Raw genomic sequence first — 17911 nt, forward strand, 5'->3', positions numbered from 1 at the left:
TCACCGCTCGAAAGAAACCGTACCTTTGGCTTCACAAAATACAACTAATATGACTCAAACCCAAAATCTAAATCCTACAAAAGCAAAACCCCTCTTCAAAACATATTTACATACAAACTACTGTTTATATGAAGTTCAAACAACTAATCTGCCATTTATTGGACCAAGAAACCAACACAATTCCATGACAACTGCAGGTTAGCATTCAGGCGACTCGAAAAAGGCGACGAGCACAAATACAGAATGTTTTCACAAGCACTAGAAAAGAACTAAGCATTGGCTTTACAAAGAACTAAGCATTGCCTTTACAGAAATAAATAACAGTATCATTTTCCTATATCTAGGGAGAAGGAAAGAAAATTAAAAGCTAACATTTATCCTTGGCCGATAACTTGCAAGTCAGCAAATGGTGTGCTCTCATCAAGCCTTCTCAAAGGATCATGGAATAGAATTAACAATATTGTAGCTTGCTCAAAACTTTCCAAACAATCCTCGAACATATTATCAATGAGACAGAACGCAGAGATGTATCCCGTTTGGATGATTGTCCCACAAAATACTGCTACATAGCCATCCGGATTGATACAAGGAATTCACTATATACATCTGCACAAAGGACCAAGTGAAGTCAAATAAAAATAGAAATACGCAGGCTGTCATCTTGTCAACGCAAACAGGTGAAGACAAGTTTCATTTCAAACTAAAACAATGACATCAGATTAAAATACAAGACAGGCAGTGAAAACTAGAGACTTTAGAGGTTTAAGTTGTAACACCTCAAAATATTGTCATGCGCATCTCATCCATAACTGGACCAGTCAGCAAGGTTTTGTGAATGTGAACAAATCAACCCAACACATCAATGGGATTGAGAAGTAAAACAATGAGTTCAGTTTTCCACATCATCAATTCTACTCCTTTCTAATAACATTTGCTTTTTCAAAACTTCTTGCCAAAAATATTAAATATTTCCCAACAAAAACAAGACTCCCACCATAAAATAATCTCAATATTGGGTTTTTTTTATAGTTGCGAATGTGAACAGATCAACCCAACACATCAATGGGATTGAGAAGTAAAACAATGAGCTCAATTTTCCACATCACCAATTCCACTCCTTTCTAATAACATTTGCTTTTTCAAAACTTCTTGTCAAAATATTAAATATTTCTCAACAAAAACAAGACTCCCACCATAAAATAATCTCATTATTGAGTTTTTTGTTATAGTCGAGCTTCGTACTGTATCAAATTTTTCATTATGTCGGAGACACGACAGCAGGTAAGTAAACGAGCTATCCTCTTAGAATGAGGCTCAGGGAAAGGAGAGGTGCTGGTCTTATAAGCGTACATCGAGGATACATTTTTCATTATGTTGGAGAAAAGCCACTGGGGAAGTGAAAGAGCTATCATCTAAATGAGTGAGGGGGAGGCACTAGGAGGTGCTAGTCTGGTAGTCATGTACACATCTACCATCCTACACGAGTCATGATTTGTTTCAATATTCATGTTTCAATGGCTGATAATGAGGCTCAGGGAAAGGAGGAGCTGGTCTTAGAGGCGTACATCGAGGATACATTTTTCATTATGTTGGAGAAAAGCCACCAGGGAAGTGAAAGAGCTATCATCCGAACGAGGCTGAGGGGAAGGCACTAGGAGGTGCTAGTCTTATAGTCAAGTACATCTACCACCCTACACGAGTCATGATTTATTTCAATATTTGTATTTCAATGGCTGATAATGGAAGGATCAGTGTTCTAAATGGCGGTCGAGGCGGCCGCATAGGCACCGCCTAGGCGAAGGCCGCCTACCGCCTACGCTTGAGGCGGGTGTTTTAGGCGGCCAAAGCTATATGGCGTTGGAGATGCGGGTCGAGGCGATGAGCAGGCGAGTGAGGCGGGCAATCAAGATTTTTAAGTTGTAGTCAACAATTTCAAAAATCTAGTCAAAGCCAACTAATTTTAAATCTCAAAACCTTAGCACACCCAACTTATATTTTTTTTTTACTTTTGGTTTTCACTCTCAATTCTCAACCACTAAGCCCACCACACACTGTCTGTCGTCTGCCGCACGCCGCCCGCATATGTAGATATAGTAGATGGTGCATATGTAGATGATTTGGAAGAATAGTCATGGCATATGTAGATATAGTAGATGGTTCATATGTAGATGATTTGGAAGATTAGTTATGTTTACTCTAGTACTTGTTCTACTGATGGATAATAGATTGAAGCTTTGAAATTTAAACTTAGTTGTTTGGTAAAAGTAATTATATTACTTTGTTAGTATGATAGCATTAGTATGATGATAAATCTTTATTAATTATCTTGTTAGTTTGCATGTATATATTTATTTGCTTTGTATGAAGCTTTTTTGTGCTTAAAAATTATTTAATTACACATCTTATATAAAAAAAATGATGACTATTTGTGATTATATTGCATGATTATATATGATTATCTATAAAAAATATTTAAAAAAATTCAACCGCCTAGGCACCGCTTGGGCACCGCCTAGGCGGCCAAGGCGGTGACCGCCCCTGCCACCGCCTCCCGCCATTTACAACCTTGGGAAGGATATATCAGCTGGTAAAGCATTCTTTTTAAGGGTAAACAGAATAAGCATGGCCATCATCCATCATCTTACAACTCTTGGTGTTGGCTACATAGATCTCCAGCGCTTCTTTCTGCCTCAAATGAAAATCTAAATCATCTCCAAAATGACTATGGGCCAAGTGGATTTAAGTTGTTCTCTCATATTTTGAGTCATCGATCTATATTTCACCCCATTTCCTCCAAAATGCAAATAACTGATGTTAGCTGCACCTTAACCATACACTTCTATCAGTAATCTCATTTCAACTCATTGTCTACCCAATACTGTATCTATTGATCACATTTCAAATTCAATTCAGTCTCTAATGTAATTGCTCATCCACCAAACTTCATGACTCGGACTATCTTTTCATGTACCTACATTAAATGACAATTAAAAGTGCAGCACGATAACTGGTTGTCTTTTCCAACCACTATTACTCACAATCAAAGTGGATCATCAGATATAAAGGTCTCCAAATGCACATAAATCATTCAGCAATGGAACGGAATTAATGTGTTGAAATGGATATACTGATATACATCTCAACTCCAGTAGGAATCTAACCTCACAAGTCAAAAAGGAGCCTCGAGTGATTCATCCCAAACATCTGCACTTCCATCTTCTGCATCTTCCTCCATTGAAAGCCTAATATATTCTCTATGTGCAAAGCGATCCCACTCGGTCAAATTTGGATTTTCACGCTCCTGTTCATAAAACTGAAATTGCTCAAAACAGAGTAGGCCAAGAAACTCTGATAAGCACATCCAAAATCGCAGAACACTTTAAAGAACAAATTTGCACCAACTTACCTGGCGAATGAGAAAAGGATCGCGAGTCTCGAAAGCCATGAACTTATTGAGATTAAAAAGGATATTAAAAACACTCGCTGAGAGTTTGTTTCCTTTTAAATCATGTTGCGTAAAACATCTCTCATCCTGCAATAATATAATTTGTATGTCACACAACGATGTAATAATATAATTAAGCATAATAGAAGGATGCATAAACTCAAACCATCAACTAAGACATTTGATATAAAAGTGCACCAACAAAGTCTTGTTCAACTATAGCTATTTAAACAGATACTGCAAGGTTCGGTACAGAGTCTAGTTCAAGTACAGAGTCTAGTTCAACTATGGTAATTTAACGGATACCGGACGGTTCCGTTCTCTTAAAAATCTCGTGACTTTCAAAATTAGTAAGTGTGTCAAGCAGACACTATCCTATTGTGGTCTAATCGTGTGCTGCTTCTTTTTTGTCGTTTTTTGGGAGGAAACAACTAATTAATAGTTTTTTATTTAATCGGATAAGATTCAACTTTGCAAAATGACGTCATTAAAGCAGCAGGCTATAATAGCAGAGGGAGACAACAAAATCATACATGAAGTGGCAATAAGCACAAGGATTCTATGGTCTTCAATGACAAAACAACTGAAAAACACGAGCTGAAGAACAACAAAAGCTTGAAGGGGGAAAATTTACTCAAGGGAAGATAAATAATAGGCATTTTGCTTTCTACCTCTCTTTTGATCACTAAGAGCACACGCAGGGAAAAGAAAGATGGGCATGAAATAATCACTTAAGCAGATTCACCTCTGGATGGATCATGTCAACTATCTGGCATAAGATATCCTCAAAAAGTACAGGTTCCTGGGCCATGCACTCCATTCTATGCAACTGCTCTTCATAAAAGAATTGCATTTCATTCCTCGTAATAACTCCATTTCCATCTATATCTATGCATTTGAACCTGATAAAAGAAATTGTGTTTCAGATGAAAACCATAGATTCAACAGATAACCCATCTGTCTTCTTGAGATTCCATTTCAGAATCAGGTGGGGTACTACTGACCAAAATAGTGGTGAAAAGAAACAGATGCAATGAACTGCATGCTAAAGCAGCACAATCTAACTCTCTTGGCTTAGTTAGCTGGTAAATATAATAATTTGGGAAAAAATGAAAACTAGATTTGAAGTACCTCAACAGAGATCAGAGTAAGAAATTGATAACAATCCTAAATTCATCTAAGCTTTATCTCCCACTCCATGCATTTCAAAGAGCATTGAAATTTTAGTTTTTTATCCAAGGGAAATGTCGCAAAACACTGGAGAGGGAAAAAATCAACCCATAAAGTCAACATCACAAGTGTCCACTTGTTGAGAATAACATCAAACTTACCAATATTCAATACTAGGCTCAGATGATTTATCCTCCTCCGATAATATGAAGTAGACAAAATCTTCATATCCCATCTTTCCTTCAACCTTACTTGTGAACTTTCTGGGAACCTTTAGCAAAAAATTCAAACATAAATTACATAGAGAGATAAGTGAAAAGTTCAAAAAATAATATATGACTTTCATCAATTAAACAAACACTGTGGTTCGACAAGAAAACGGCGAATAGAAAAATCAAACCTGAGAAAATACTCTATCAACAATCCTGTAGGTAAGTGCATGGTTACCATATCTAATGAGGTTCTCTTTGTCAATCAGAAAATCATGGTCCGTGTCCAGCTCCCAAAACTTGCAGTAAATAACATAGAAATGCTCGTAAGAAAAATACCTGCAATGGGAAGATGGTGAAGAATGGAGATTAGAAGATGAACAAAAATGTGAATTGAAATTGGACTCTCATAAATTATCTGCTACTCAGTCTCTTTCAATTTAAGGAAGTACCATGTTAAACTGAGACACGGTTTAAATATATAGTTAAAAGGTACGCACTTTGGATATTATTTGGTAGAAGTCAAATTTTTACTTTTAAGTGAATAAAAGACATTTGGATATCAAGAAAAATAATATTAATAGTCAACAACCAATAAAGAGAGTATTAAAGGGAGTACATGATCATGTGAGATTGTTTTAAGAATCTCATCACACAAGGCATCTCATGAACAACCAGAAACACAAAAACTTGATGACGTTGACTGTACGAATAGAAAATCTCCTCCAAGCAAAAAGGAAAAAAAAAACCTTGTGTTTACCGTAAGACTTTGTTGATATCCTCTTCTTCATCTGCATACTGCATAGCAGCGATTAAATTCGATAATTTCAGCTCCCTGAGGGTAAGATGCCCATTACCCAATCTATTCACGTAGAAAAATATTCTGTATATTACAGTTTCGGCTGGACACAGCAATTGAACAGTTAACTCAAACACTGAAAGTTGATTCCTCAACAGTCAAACAAGTAAATGAACTAACTCCAACAGAAACCAGCAGATCACAGAGAATCAATATTGACACGGCTTTTTATGGTTATAGAAAGTACAGCGTAACGTGTACATTGACTACCTAAAGGTAAGGGGAGAAAATTTTCTTATGGTCTTTCGTCATCTGAAAGACAGGTTGTAGTCTGACTAACGCAATAACAAAACCTTAAGACCAAGGAAAATCAGCAGTTTATTTTTCAAAACATAACAGTGATATCTCTTGGGAAAAAGAAAGAGGAGAGAGGTATGTGAAAAAAAATGTAAGATGGCATAAAAAAATACTTTGTATATACCACTTTTAGTTGGCCTACCATTAAGTGTGAAGTGGCTCATGGTCATGGATGAAGTTTTTAAGACTCCAATAGTCACTTCTTGAAGTATGTTTCACATATGATAAAGATAAAGAGATTGTTAATAAGTTTACCAATTACAGAAGAAGTGAGAGACAAAGAGAAATACAACAGAACCAAAAACAAATGGAATGTTAACATGAGGTCAAAAAGAAGGTCTACGGAAATTTCTTGAATCTTGCCACAAAATACTCCACTTTCTAATTAGGAAACATAGAGATGTTTTCAGTAAGAATAGATAACGATCATATAAATAACCGTTCTTGTGTTTCATTATTCAACAGCAAAAATTGAGAGACAGAGTTATTAACATTGTGAAAGGCAGTGCTTCAGGTTGCAGTGGTAACAGTATATTTAAGCAGCAAGCATACATCTAATAGTCAAGCAAATTAAATTAAAGCAAACCATGGAAGTTTGCAATGAAGAAAGACCATTTTGGACATACCATATCTTTCTTGAAATTCAGGTGTACTCTGCAAGAACTCCAGCCCCGGATGAGTTGCCAGAAGTTCTCGAAGCATGGGTTTGAAATCATCCTACAATAAAACATAGCCAGCACAAGGAGAGAGATAATCGTGACAATCCCTAAACTCAACTTCCATAATTTATTAAAAGGTCATGGATGGTTGCCGTGTAACCTGCACCAAATATTTGAGATCAGGCTGCTCCAGAACTGTATATATTTGTGTTCCTATATCTTTTGTCAGAATGTTCCCATTGATCCAATAATTTACAAATGCATCCCTGTTAACATATCATTAAATGGAGTAAAGATTGCATGTTGCATCAAAACAGGACTGGCCAAAAACGCGAACCAAGGAAATATATACAAGCTGATCATAAATAAGTCCCTAACTGAACCATTATAATATTGCTGAAGTTCGCTTTCATATTGGCGACAACACTTGTATGATTTGACAAACACTTGGTATAGAGTGTCTTCTAGATTTAGATGAATATTTTATCTCTTTTACCCGCATTCATGCAAAGAAAGTAACAATTCATTCAATATCTATTACTATTTATCAAGGGAGAGACTCTTAAAATAAATAATTTTGGTATGGATGGTGAAGCTCTTTTTGCTTTACCTAAAAAACCTTCATTATTTGAAACTTCCTGTCCTATTCTAAAGAAGTAAATATTAATAAATATTTTAAAAATTATTTAAAAAAATCCATAATTTATACTTTCATTTAACTTCTTTCAATTATATATATGTTTTTTAATAATAATTTTTTCCAATTTAATTTAGATTGTAAAAACTAAAAATATGAATTCAAATACATAAATTTATATTATATTCACTACTTTACACACGCTAATATACTAGTTTGCATGAGGTGTGGGCAAAAATTAACGATAATAACACGGCAATTACCTGGTCACTATCCCAGTACAGTCAACATCAATCTTTCTAAAAAGAGAAGTGGATAAGAACGATGGGAGCTTGCAAATTTCCTTTGTTACCAGTTTGAATTCTGAAAACCAATGAAAAAAGTAAACATAGAACCATACCATGACTTTTAAATGTATGTTCATTCCATATGATGCTGTCATAAGTTCCAAATGCATTGGTTGACAAAATAGCAACAAATAGAACTGAAAATCTTATATCGTTATTGACTAACCATTGATTTGGAGTCCATTCATGTGACCACAGAAAAACTGATTGACTCTAAATAAGCATCGTTCTTTCAATTCGTTTGGTGGTGGACAGCCATTTTGAAAATAGAACTAAACATGTTGCAATAACCAAGTAATCAATATATATTATCAGAGATACGAACAAAAGCAGCAGCATTAATTTCAACAATACTAATGCAACCTGAGGTATAAGCTCTTTCACAGGTTCATTCACTAATTTCAGGGGAGATCCCAAAGCAGACGGGCCTGCCTTATGTTTCATGATTCTAGGGGAACCTGATGAACTTCTTGGCGAAAGCGGTGGTGCACTACCAGCAGGAAACATTGAGGGCAATGAATTGGTTGCTGGAGCATTCTCGATAAATGACGTTCCGGACACATTCAAAGGACCACCTGCTTTGGCATTATTTAGCAAAGACTTCACCTGTAATTCATCATAGGATCATTGTGAATATCTATAGTTCTGTTTCAGTAACAAAGTGGCTGAAACAAAAATTCTGAAGGTGATGCACTGAAAAATCAAATGCTTTGTTTACAAACTTAAAATGCTCAAGGGCAAAGAAAATGATACCCACTCCAGATTTCAGCGATAAAGATATTGGCAAATGCTAAAGACAAAAAAGAAACAGGATAGCACTAATCTAGAAACACCTAAATGGCTAAATCCATGTAGGGGTCTAAACAGATGGGGAGGACCAAAAGCTAATTTAGCACACGAGACTAATCTGTTTTGTTTACAAACTTAAAAATCAGTGTCCTATAAAGCGCTAGGCGAGGATTAAGCAATTTTTTTTTTGTATCTATCACTAATTCTTCTTCTTGTTCATTTCTATATTTTTTTCAACACTTTCTCTGTATCGGATTCAAACTCAAAATCCATGGCGTATTCCTCTTCTTCATCTGGTACAAATTCTTTTTCGTGAAATTCTTTTACAGTTTCAATATTTGTCTCAACATCTTCATCATCAACAATCCATCATCGTGTCATAGTCGCTTTACAAACGTTGTTTAAATTTTTTATTTTTGAATCCAATTTTTAAAAATATATATGTACGTTAATCCACCTAGGCAGATTTCAACCCTGCCTAAGCGTCTGGGCGGTCGATTTTTGTGGCCACATCCAGAGACATCGCCTTGGTAAAATTCAGGGCGGTGGGTGACCGCCCACCGCATAGACGGCACCTTTTAGAACATTACTTAGATGCTCGAGAACAAATAAAATGAAACCCCCTCCAGATTCTCAGTGATAAAGATATGGGCAAATTCTAAAGAAGAAATGAAACAGGATGGGCTGATGGCACTAATCTAGAAACACCTAAATCCATGTAGGGGTGTAAACAGACAAGGACCACAAGCTAATTTAGCATGCGCAACTACTATTGAGTCAATTGAAATAAAAAATAACCCATCCACCTAAAATTTAGTCTGTACTAAGTCAGGCTTGGGCTAGCCTGGTTTATTTTTAATATTTATCTTCATTGTGTTTTAATCAAAAATTGATAGAAAATATGATAAAAATTAAAAAAATAATAATAATAAATTTGCAAGTATACAAAACAATAAAAACAAATTATAAAGAAACTATAAAAACAATAATCTATTTTTTCAACTTATTATCAAATGACCTAGCCCTGACTATTACCTGGATAAAGAAAAATGCAGCCTGGATATTATTGGCCGGATTTCACAGGTTTATGGGTCTCCATTGACAGCCCCAAACTCATTTATACTAAATAACTCCAGATTAATAACCGAAGCACGGTAATCGATCTAACTAACTTCTTTACTGTGATCTTTTTTGGACAAGTTATAACAGTAACCATACCAAGTATCTTCTACCAGCACAAAAGTAAAGGACATTTAAAATTAAATGCAGTAAACTAAACATAGGATAATTGTCACTCGCGTTCTCCATGCTAATAGACTACTGCATTTAGTTAAAAAATTCAAGAAATGAAATTGGTAAGAGTTTTCAACAAGTGTGCTATTTCTAGAAATACGTGTTCAGCTTTACAAAACAAATACCTAATAATAGATACACCATTGGAATTCTACATGCAATACCAGGCCACAGCCTAATCAGCTATTCCACAACTCTTTAGCAATCCTAACACTTGATGTCAGTCAATGTCGTCCATGAAACAACATCATTAACCTTCAACACTCCTTACTCGAGGTTAATAAACCTAATCTACCGAACAAACTAAAAATAATATCTAACATAAAGTGAAAAAGACAAACGAAAATAACTACCAAGGAGTTGGTTTCAGGGAGCGAAAGCCACTGATCAAACAGCTCCTCGGCAACGCGGGGGTTAGCTTTAACGGCCGAGGGAGATACCTCGTGAATCTGCAAGAGTTCAGGGTCGAGACTGGCTGTATCGCCATTAAAACACACATCCATGACTCTCTCAAATCCTCAGATCTACAAATGCTTCTTCGACCATCAAATAAAACCTCAAATCGCTAAAAATTAGTTAAAATCTCAAATTTCTGTCATAAAACCTATGTGATCTTGACAGATTCCAAATCGGAGGAGCTCGAGAAATTCCAGATGTATAGCAACAACAAAAATGCATGAAAACACCTAAAAACCAACTAAAAGTGAGATCGAAGAACAGATATTATGCAGTGGAAGAATTGCAAACCCTTGGGAAGAGCAAAGAGAGTGTCTTCGTGTGAGAAATCGGTAGGGTTGCAGTGGACTGTATGACATCTGAAAATCAAACCAGAAAGAGGCAGCAGAAAACTGGTGGCCTTCGACACGTGCGCAGCACGTGTGCAATATTTTGCGTGCTGTGGGCTGGGCTGCAGCAGTCGGAGACCTTTATTGTTTTGTCCGACCCATAACAAGGATGGGCTTGAACACTGTTATGATATTTATTATTATATTATACTATTATTAAAAATATGGATAATAGAGATAAATTAAGTGTCTTGGTGTGAGTTTTTTGTTTTTTATTTTATAATTTCAAATTGTAGTATATTTTATCATTAATGACATCACTCGTATTTGAAATAAATCATATTAATTAAAAAATTTGTACAAACATGCTTATATGTGTGTCGGTGTATTAGTAAATAATTATATTTTGAGGTTGTTTTGAAAAGATTATGTTTTCAGATAAGTAGTTAAATTTATAGTTTGTAAAGAAGAGGAAAAAACCCATTAAGCAAAAATCTGTGTGAGACGGTCTCACGGGTCATATTTTGTGAGACGGATCTCTTATTTGAGTCATCCATGAAAAATTATTATTTTTTATGTTAAGAGTATTACTTTTAATTGTGAATATCGGTAGGGTTGACCCGTCTCACAGATAAAGATTCGTGAGAGCGTCTCACAAGAGAACAACGAGAACATTAAATTTGAAATATGTCTTTCATAATCGAGATGTATAAAATATTATTCTTCTATTTTTACAAAATTTTAATTATTAAGTATTATTCATGTGATAATTTTCTTCTACATTACAAAGTTCACGGATACATGATAGTATAAAATGTCCTATAATGAAAACGATTAAACCATTTCTAAAAAAAGTACGCATCTTATTAGAAAACACCTTATATAATTTATTAACATTGTTATGGAATATACATAGTAAATGTTAATATATAAAATAACTTTTCTGGTTTATGTATAATTTACTTATGTTCACATGTTTCATCTTTTTTTCGGAATAATAGGCTGTTGTGTATATTATGAAGTGATTTTGTAGATAAAATCACAATCCATTTGGATAAAGATATCGATGAAACAATTATTATTATCATTTGTGTCAAACACATGTCATTCACAAAATTGTTTTTGAATGTGAATTTAGATAAAATTACTAAATTTTTAAAAAATATTTATCATTAATTTTATTGAATGTGATTTTAAAAAAAAAATTTTATCACATGTTAAAAAATAATAATATATAGCTTCTCGCAAAATTAAAGAATTAAATATGTATTAAGGTTGGTGGTCGACACCAATACACTAAACACGATAAGCATCATGTCATTGCTTTAGGCTAACACAATCTAAAATTTTGATATATGATAGTGATTATTAGCCAAAAAAATTAATCGACGTGCATTGTATTTAAGAAAGTTTTTTAAAATTAGGAAAAAAAATAGTTTTTGCTTTTATTTTTTATAATTATATTATTTTTTTTTCAATTTAAATATCTATTCATTTTTCACTAATTTTCAATAATGTCACTCCATGCATCGTACATGTTAAATACTAGTCATTTTATATATATAATAGCACGCATCCCTAGTTATACGGTGTTCATGGCCCCGTATTTTTTGCTGAAATAGTAAATTAAAATATGATAGGAATAACATCGGTAGATCTCATACATGTATGATCATGATTGATGTTGGATTAATGCATAGTTGGATTAATGCATAGTTTTTGTTGTAGTGTAATAATTGTTTATAGAAAAATCTAATGTTTGGGTTAATATAAAGTTTCAAAATATTAGAGTTACATTGTTGTTACCGTTGGTTAATATAACTTTTATTTATATTTCCAGTTTCATATATATGTTGGTCTACAGATTATTTGTGTGTATAGTAGTAGATACATATTCAAGAACATGTGTGTGTTGTAATTAATATTTTGAAAATACCAATGTGATAAATTAAATACATTAATATTGAACTATCTTTCTAGAATGCACGACTACCGTTAGATTACAAATGGCGTGTAATGTGGAATATAATAGCTTATCAAAGTTGAACCTATGTATTTCGTCTAAAGTCAGACGAAGTGGTCCTAATTATAACAATAATTTAATAATGTTTCCTTTAAATTTCCTGTTCAAGACAAAACGAAGTGGTCGGCTTATACATTTGGGATCCCCTTTCCTACACTATATAGTATATACCATGCTATATATTCGGTTCAATGCAAATAAATATATGTACATGTATATGTATAGTAAGTCTTTTGTGAGACTGTCTCACGGTTATATATGCATTAAATGTGTCCAACATATTCATATTTACAATAATAAGTAATATATTTTAAATAGATAACACAAATAAGAGATCTGCTTCACCGAAAGTTATATCTATAACATATACATAAAAATTTAAATTACACGTTTTGTTTATTTTCATTATTAAATATAAGTCGGAAGAATATATATGGGAAAGTAAAACCTTCATGTGTTGCAAAACATCGACGAAGGTTCAAAAAATATCCCCTCGGAAGTCAATCTTGACCAAGAGGTGTTTGGTTTCATATATTAATTTGTTGTTTTATGGGAAAAAAGAATTTCTGAATATCACACTCTACTCTTAAACCAATCGTGTCGATTCAGGAGTTTTTGAAACCTGCTCTCGAAAATATTTGATTTGTATTCGAGTTTATCGAATATAAGCCGAACTCGAATATGTTCGAACTTTTTTCGAGCTGAACTCGAGCCTAAAATTATTTCGTTTGTTAGCTCACGACCTTTAATATTTTATTAATATAATATAATCATATATTAAATAAATAAATTTCGAACAATTCAAATATTTATTTTCGAGCAATAGTACGCAAACATGTTCGAATCTTTACATCTCGACTCAAACTCGAACTTTAATTCAAACCGAATTCGAGCAATTTTTTTTTAAAAAAATCGAAGTTCGAATCGAGCTCGAATTCGAATAAAACTATTTCGAACATTAAAATTTTCATCACATCAAGCTCGATTCAACTCGTTTACACCCCAATCTTCTTCCCAAAAAAATAACTTGATTTATATATTTATTTTTCAACTTTCGTCTTAGTAAAACATTTTAAATTACATAATTTTAAACAAATCACATGGGAGAAAGATTTATAAGTGGATAACAAGTGATAAATATTTAGGGAGGCCCTCAAGCATATTGCACCACAAAATACCAGCAGAATAATTAATGCAGACATTATTTTCATATATTTAATTTCTTTAGGGAAGAAGTCGAAAGCCGGCCTATATAATAATGATGATATATTTTTTTTAAGAATGACAATAAATGTTTTATTAGCTATAAACGTTGGAATCTCTGTTTTGACTTTAGATCCCTTATTCACCGGTACTAGAGATTTGAATGCGCGTATAAAGAAAATACAAGATAGCTTATCAAATTGCAATGGACCCGGAGACCACACATGTTCTTATTAGTTTTGGCATTCTTTGGTGATTACGGTTTCACGAATCTTTATCTTTGAGACGGATCAACCCTATCGATATTCACAATAAAAAGTAATACTCTTAGCATAAAAAGTAATATATTTTCATGGATTACCCAAATAAGTGACTGTCTCACAAAATACGACCCGTGATACCGTCTCACACAAATTTTTGTCTTCTGCAAGAATCACCAGATAAAAATGAATTTATCGTATAATTTTCGTCGTCTCATACAAGAATCTAATATGTACACACGTATAAGAAAAAATGAGAAGCGGATATTACTATGGTTCATGCATATGTTAATTGACTAATCTATTTGAATTAATTTAAATTACACAGAAAAGATGACCAACAAAGACGCAGGGGCTTTGAATGTGGACGTTAAGCCTAATAAAGTAATGTTGGTATTTTTACTGTTTCACCTCAAATAATTCACCAGTCTGTCTGTCAGTTCGGCGATGATGACTACCGGGAAAGAATATTCTGTTTATATCCATTTGGTAAAGTGAAACAAATATTATTTCAAAAAGAATGTGTAATTTTCTTCATTTTCTCGTTTACCACCGAACAAAAAAGACTAAATAGCCATACATGCCAAAAAAAAATTTATAAGATATCTCGTATATGTTATATTTATGAGATGGTATGATCGATTCATATTTAGAGTAAAAAATTATATTTTTAACACAAAAAATTACATTTTTCACGAGTCTAATCAAATAAAATATTTATCTTATAAAATTATTTTGTGAATACATTTTATATCTGTGAGTTATTACCAATCTACTCGGTTCCTTACTTCCTTCCTCATCTAATTTTGTGACATTATTTGAACTTTACCTGACAACTTTAAAAATTAATCGTTTATGTTTTATGAAACTTTTCTAACTAAGGTGTATTCAATGTAGAGATTTAATGACTTTCAATAATTTTTTTAAATGATAGATTTCCGTGAATCTGATAGATTTTTATTGACTCTTGTAGAATCTCACAGATTTGTAATCATAAATCCCACAATTTTAAATTTTAATAATAAATTATGTATGTCTTAACACAATATCAATAGCAATTTTTTTCGAAACAATATCTAAAACTAATTTAAATCCCAATGCTTGAGAAATGGGGACAATAATGTCATTTCAAAGAATTTATTATTTATCATGGAGATATTCCTCCACATTAAAGGATGTCTACTCCATAGTAGACCATCATTATCACGGGCCCATCCAATTTTTATGGACGGTTAAAAAATGAACCAAATATGTGACGAACGATGATAACTTATTAATTATTTAGTTATCAAGTGTACCAAACTATGTCTAAGAGTATTATTTTTTATTGTGAATATCGGTAGGATTAATCCGTCTCACAGAGATATACTCTTTTAAAAATTCACTATTACAAATATGTTTATTAAAGTAGCATTATTATTTTATTTAAAAATCGTATATTATGAAAATAATATTCACAAAATAATTCAATAGAATTGTTGGTAATTATTTATGTGTGTGTGTGTATATATATATAGATATAGAAAAAATAAACACAAAAGATAATAATGATGATAATAAAAAACCAACTGTATAGATTAGCAAGGAAACAATATTGACAATAACAACGCGAAGGCCACATCAAGTACTTTACTAGTGTCTCGAATTTTGCTGCTTTTACAAAAGAGAGGACAAAACTACAGAGACTTTTACAAAATTATTGCAAACTATATTTCTCTGCATCTCAGTTACAGCTTTTATACGGAAACCCGGGAAAACTCGGAATTGCCACTCTCGAGTTCACTCTATGTACATCTCCACGGGCAAAAGACAAGAGGTACGAAAGTCATTTCACATGCCTCAGGATAGATCCGCCATTGATGCTGGCTCTCCTGCGTTTATGATCCAGGGATGCACTGAAGAAAATTCACCAAAAAAATTTATTTACTCTGATTTGTTTATTCTGAGAGAAATTAAAATTTGAGCAGTGATTTTAAACAAAATTAGGGAAATTTATTTCTAAAAATCAGAGAGCAGAATCGATCCAAGAAGTTGAATTGTACAGACTACTTACTCAACACTTGTTCAGCGGAGAATCTTCTGAAAACATCCCGACAGAGCATCTTCCTCAAAAGATCCTTCGCCTCCGCCGACACCGATCTGAAAATCTTTGGGGGGAACCTAACGTTGCCACGCATAACCGCCTCGAATGTCTCCGCCGGACCGTCGCCGTAGAACGGCGGCACTCCTGCGAGCATAATGTACAAAATCACCCCACAGCTCCACACATCAACTTTCTCATTGTAAACCCTCCCCATCAACACCTCAGGCGCCACGTAATAAGGCGTCCCAACGACCCCACTCATCACCCCTCCCTCGGAAACTCCGAACCACGCCGCGGATCCGAAATCCGCCAATCTCAACCGTCCCCGAGAATCGAACAAGATATTGTCAGGCTTGATGTCCCTGTGAGCTATTCCCAAACGATGGCAGGAGGCGACGGCGATGATCAATTGCTTGATAATCTCAGCTGCTTCCGGCTCGGAGAACCGGTGACCGGAAGAGAGACGGTCGTACAAATCTCCACCGTCACAGAGATCGGTGACGAGGTGGAGGTAATCGTCGTCCTCGTAGACGCCGTGAAGGCGAAGAATATTGGGAGAACCGGATAGAAGGTGGAGGATTTTGGGTTCAACGTCGAGGCAGAGGCGGTCGTCCGGGTCGTCCGAAAGGGAATGCTTGTGGATGGATTTACAAGCAAAAGAGTCAGAAGCAACGGCGGAGACGGCGGCGGAAGAGTGAGGGTAACAGCGGTAAACGACGCCGAATCGGCCGCGGCCGATCTCTTCGCACAATTGGTAATATGTCTTCAGGTTTTCGCACATTATAGGATTGTTGGCTGGGAAAAAAGAGATGATAGTTAGCTGTCGGGGAGGGCTTATTTATATACAAATATTTAATATTAGTAATAAAAGGTATATAAAAGGAATATTCGGATGGAAGGGGTTCCAGGGGGAGGGGTTTTGGGCTATACGGTGTCGTGTGCAGCAAGAATTAAATGGCAAGCTTGGACGTTGGGATCTGTCACACAGTCGCACAGGTTAACTTTATTTAATTAAAATAATTAATAAATAATTATTATGTTTTGAAAGATAGATTCAATTAATCAACCTTAAACTCTTCAATTACGTCTCACTCTCACACCTGATGTCATTGGTAGATTTCATGCCGCATCGGCAATCTTGTCAATTTTTATATGTATAAAATTATAATCATAATTTATATAAAAAAATTATTTTATTAAACGTTTGATTTAATAATAATTTATAAAATTTAGTTAGATGTTATGTTTCAATTTGATACAAGTAATATTAAAAATAAGTTGTAATGACAATTTTGAGAACAAAAATATTGGTGTAAGTTTTAAAATATTATTAAATATTTAATTTTGTGTTTAATTTTATAATAATAGATATAAATTAGTGAGGGTCATAATGCAATTTCAGAGAGTTAATATTGAAAATAAGTTGTGATGACAATTTTAAATAAAATATTGGTGCAAGGGTAATTTGAAAATCAAAAAATAATATCATTTACGTGACAAAATTTTCATATAACAATATATATATTCTGAATTTTTGTCGATACGTGAAGTTAACATGAATTGTCGAGAAAATCATACAGCATTGATAATTTGTTATTTTACTAAAAGTTATGACTAATTTTGAGTGGTACAAATGTACAGCTTTATGTTTCAACTTTATATAGTCATAATCCATTTTTAAATGTCAAAGTGGATATAGTGAGTAAATTATGCGGGAAAGATAAGTAGCACAAATAATAAAGGAAAAAACTTGTGTGAGACGGTTTCACGGGTCGTATTTTGTGAGACAGATTTCTTATTTGGGTCATCCATGAAAAATTATTACTTTTTATTATGCATATCGGTAGGGTTG

General features: G+C 33.8%; 2 protein-coding genes across 2 annotated transcripts; both read right to left on the reverse strand.

The window, feature by feature from the left end:
• Positions 1-72: 72 nt before the first annotated feature.
• Positions 73-10549, reverse strand: LOC142548807 (serine/threonine protein phosphatase 2A regulatory subunit B''beta-like). The gene is made up of 13 exons (XM_075657346.1): positions 10059-10549; positions 7987-8229; positions 7790-7895; positions 7540-7639; positions 6800-6905; positions 6607-6697; positions 5585-5726; positions 5016-5163; positions 4777-4886; positions 4191-4347; positions 3407-3532; positions 3162-3301; positions 73-606 (listed from the first exon to the last, which is right to left on the reverse strand). Exons 1-12 carry the CDS (start codon positions 10206-10208, stop codon positions 3170-3172), a joined length of 1611 nt encoding a protein of 536 aa, XP_075513461.1. The 5' UTR covers positions 10209-10549; the 3' UTR covers positions 73-606; positions 3162-3169.
• A 4975-nt stretch (positions 10550-15524) lies between these two features.
• On the reverse strand, positions 15525-16882 carry LOC142548808 (phosphoenolpyruvate carboxylase kinase 1-like). Its single transcript, XM_075657347.1, has 2 exons — positions 16030-16882; positions 15525-15871 (listed from the first exon to the last, which is right to left on the reverse strand). Exons 1-2 carry the CDS (start codon positions 16838-16840, stop codon positions 15816-15818), a joined length of 867 nt encoding a protein of 288 aa, XP_075513462.1. The 5' UTR covers positions 16841-16882; the 3' UTR covers positions 15525-15815.
• Between the last annotated feature and the right edge of the window lie 1029 nt (positions 16883-17911).

The sequence above is a fragment of the Primulina tabacum genome, chromosome 6 (genome assembly GCF_025594145.1).
Source record: "Primulina tabacum isolate GXHZ01 chromosome 6, ASM2559414v2, whole genome shotgun sequence".
NCBI lineage: Eukaryota > Viridiplantae > Streptophyta > Magnoliopsida > Lamiales > Gesneriaceae > Primulina > Primulina tabacum.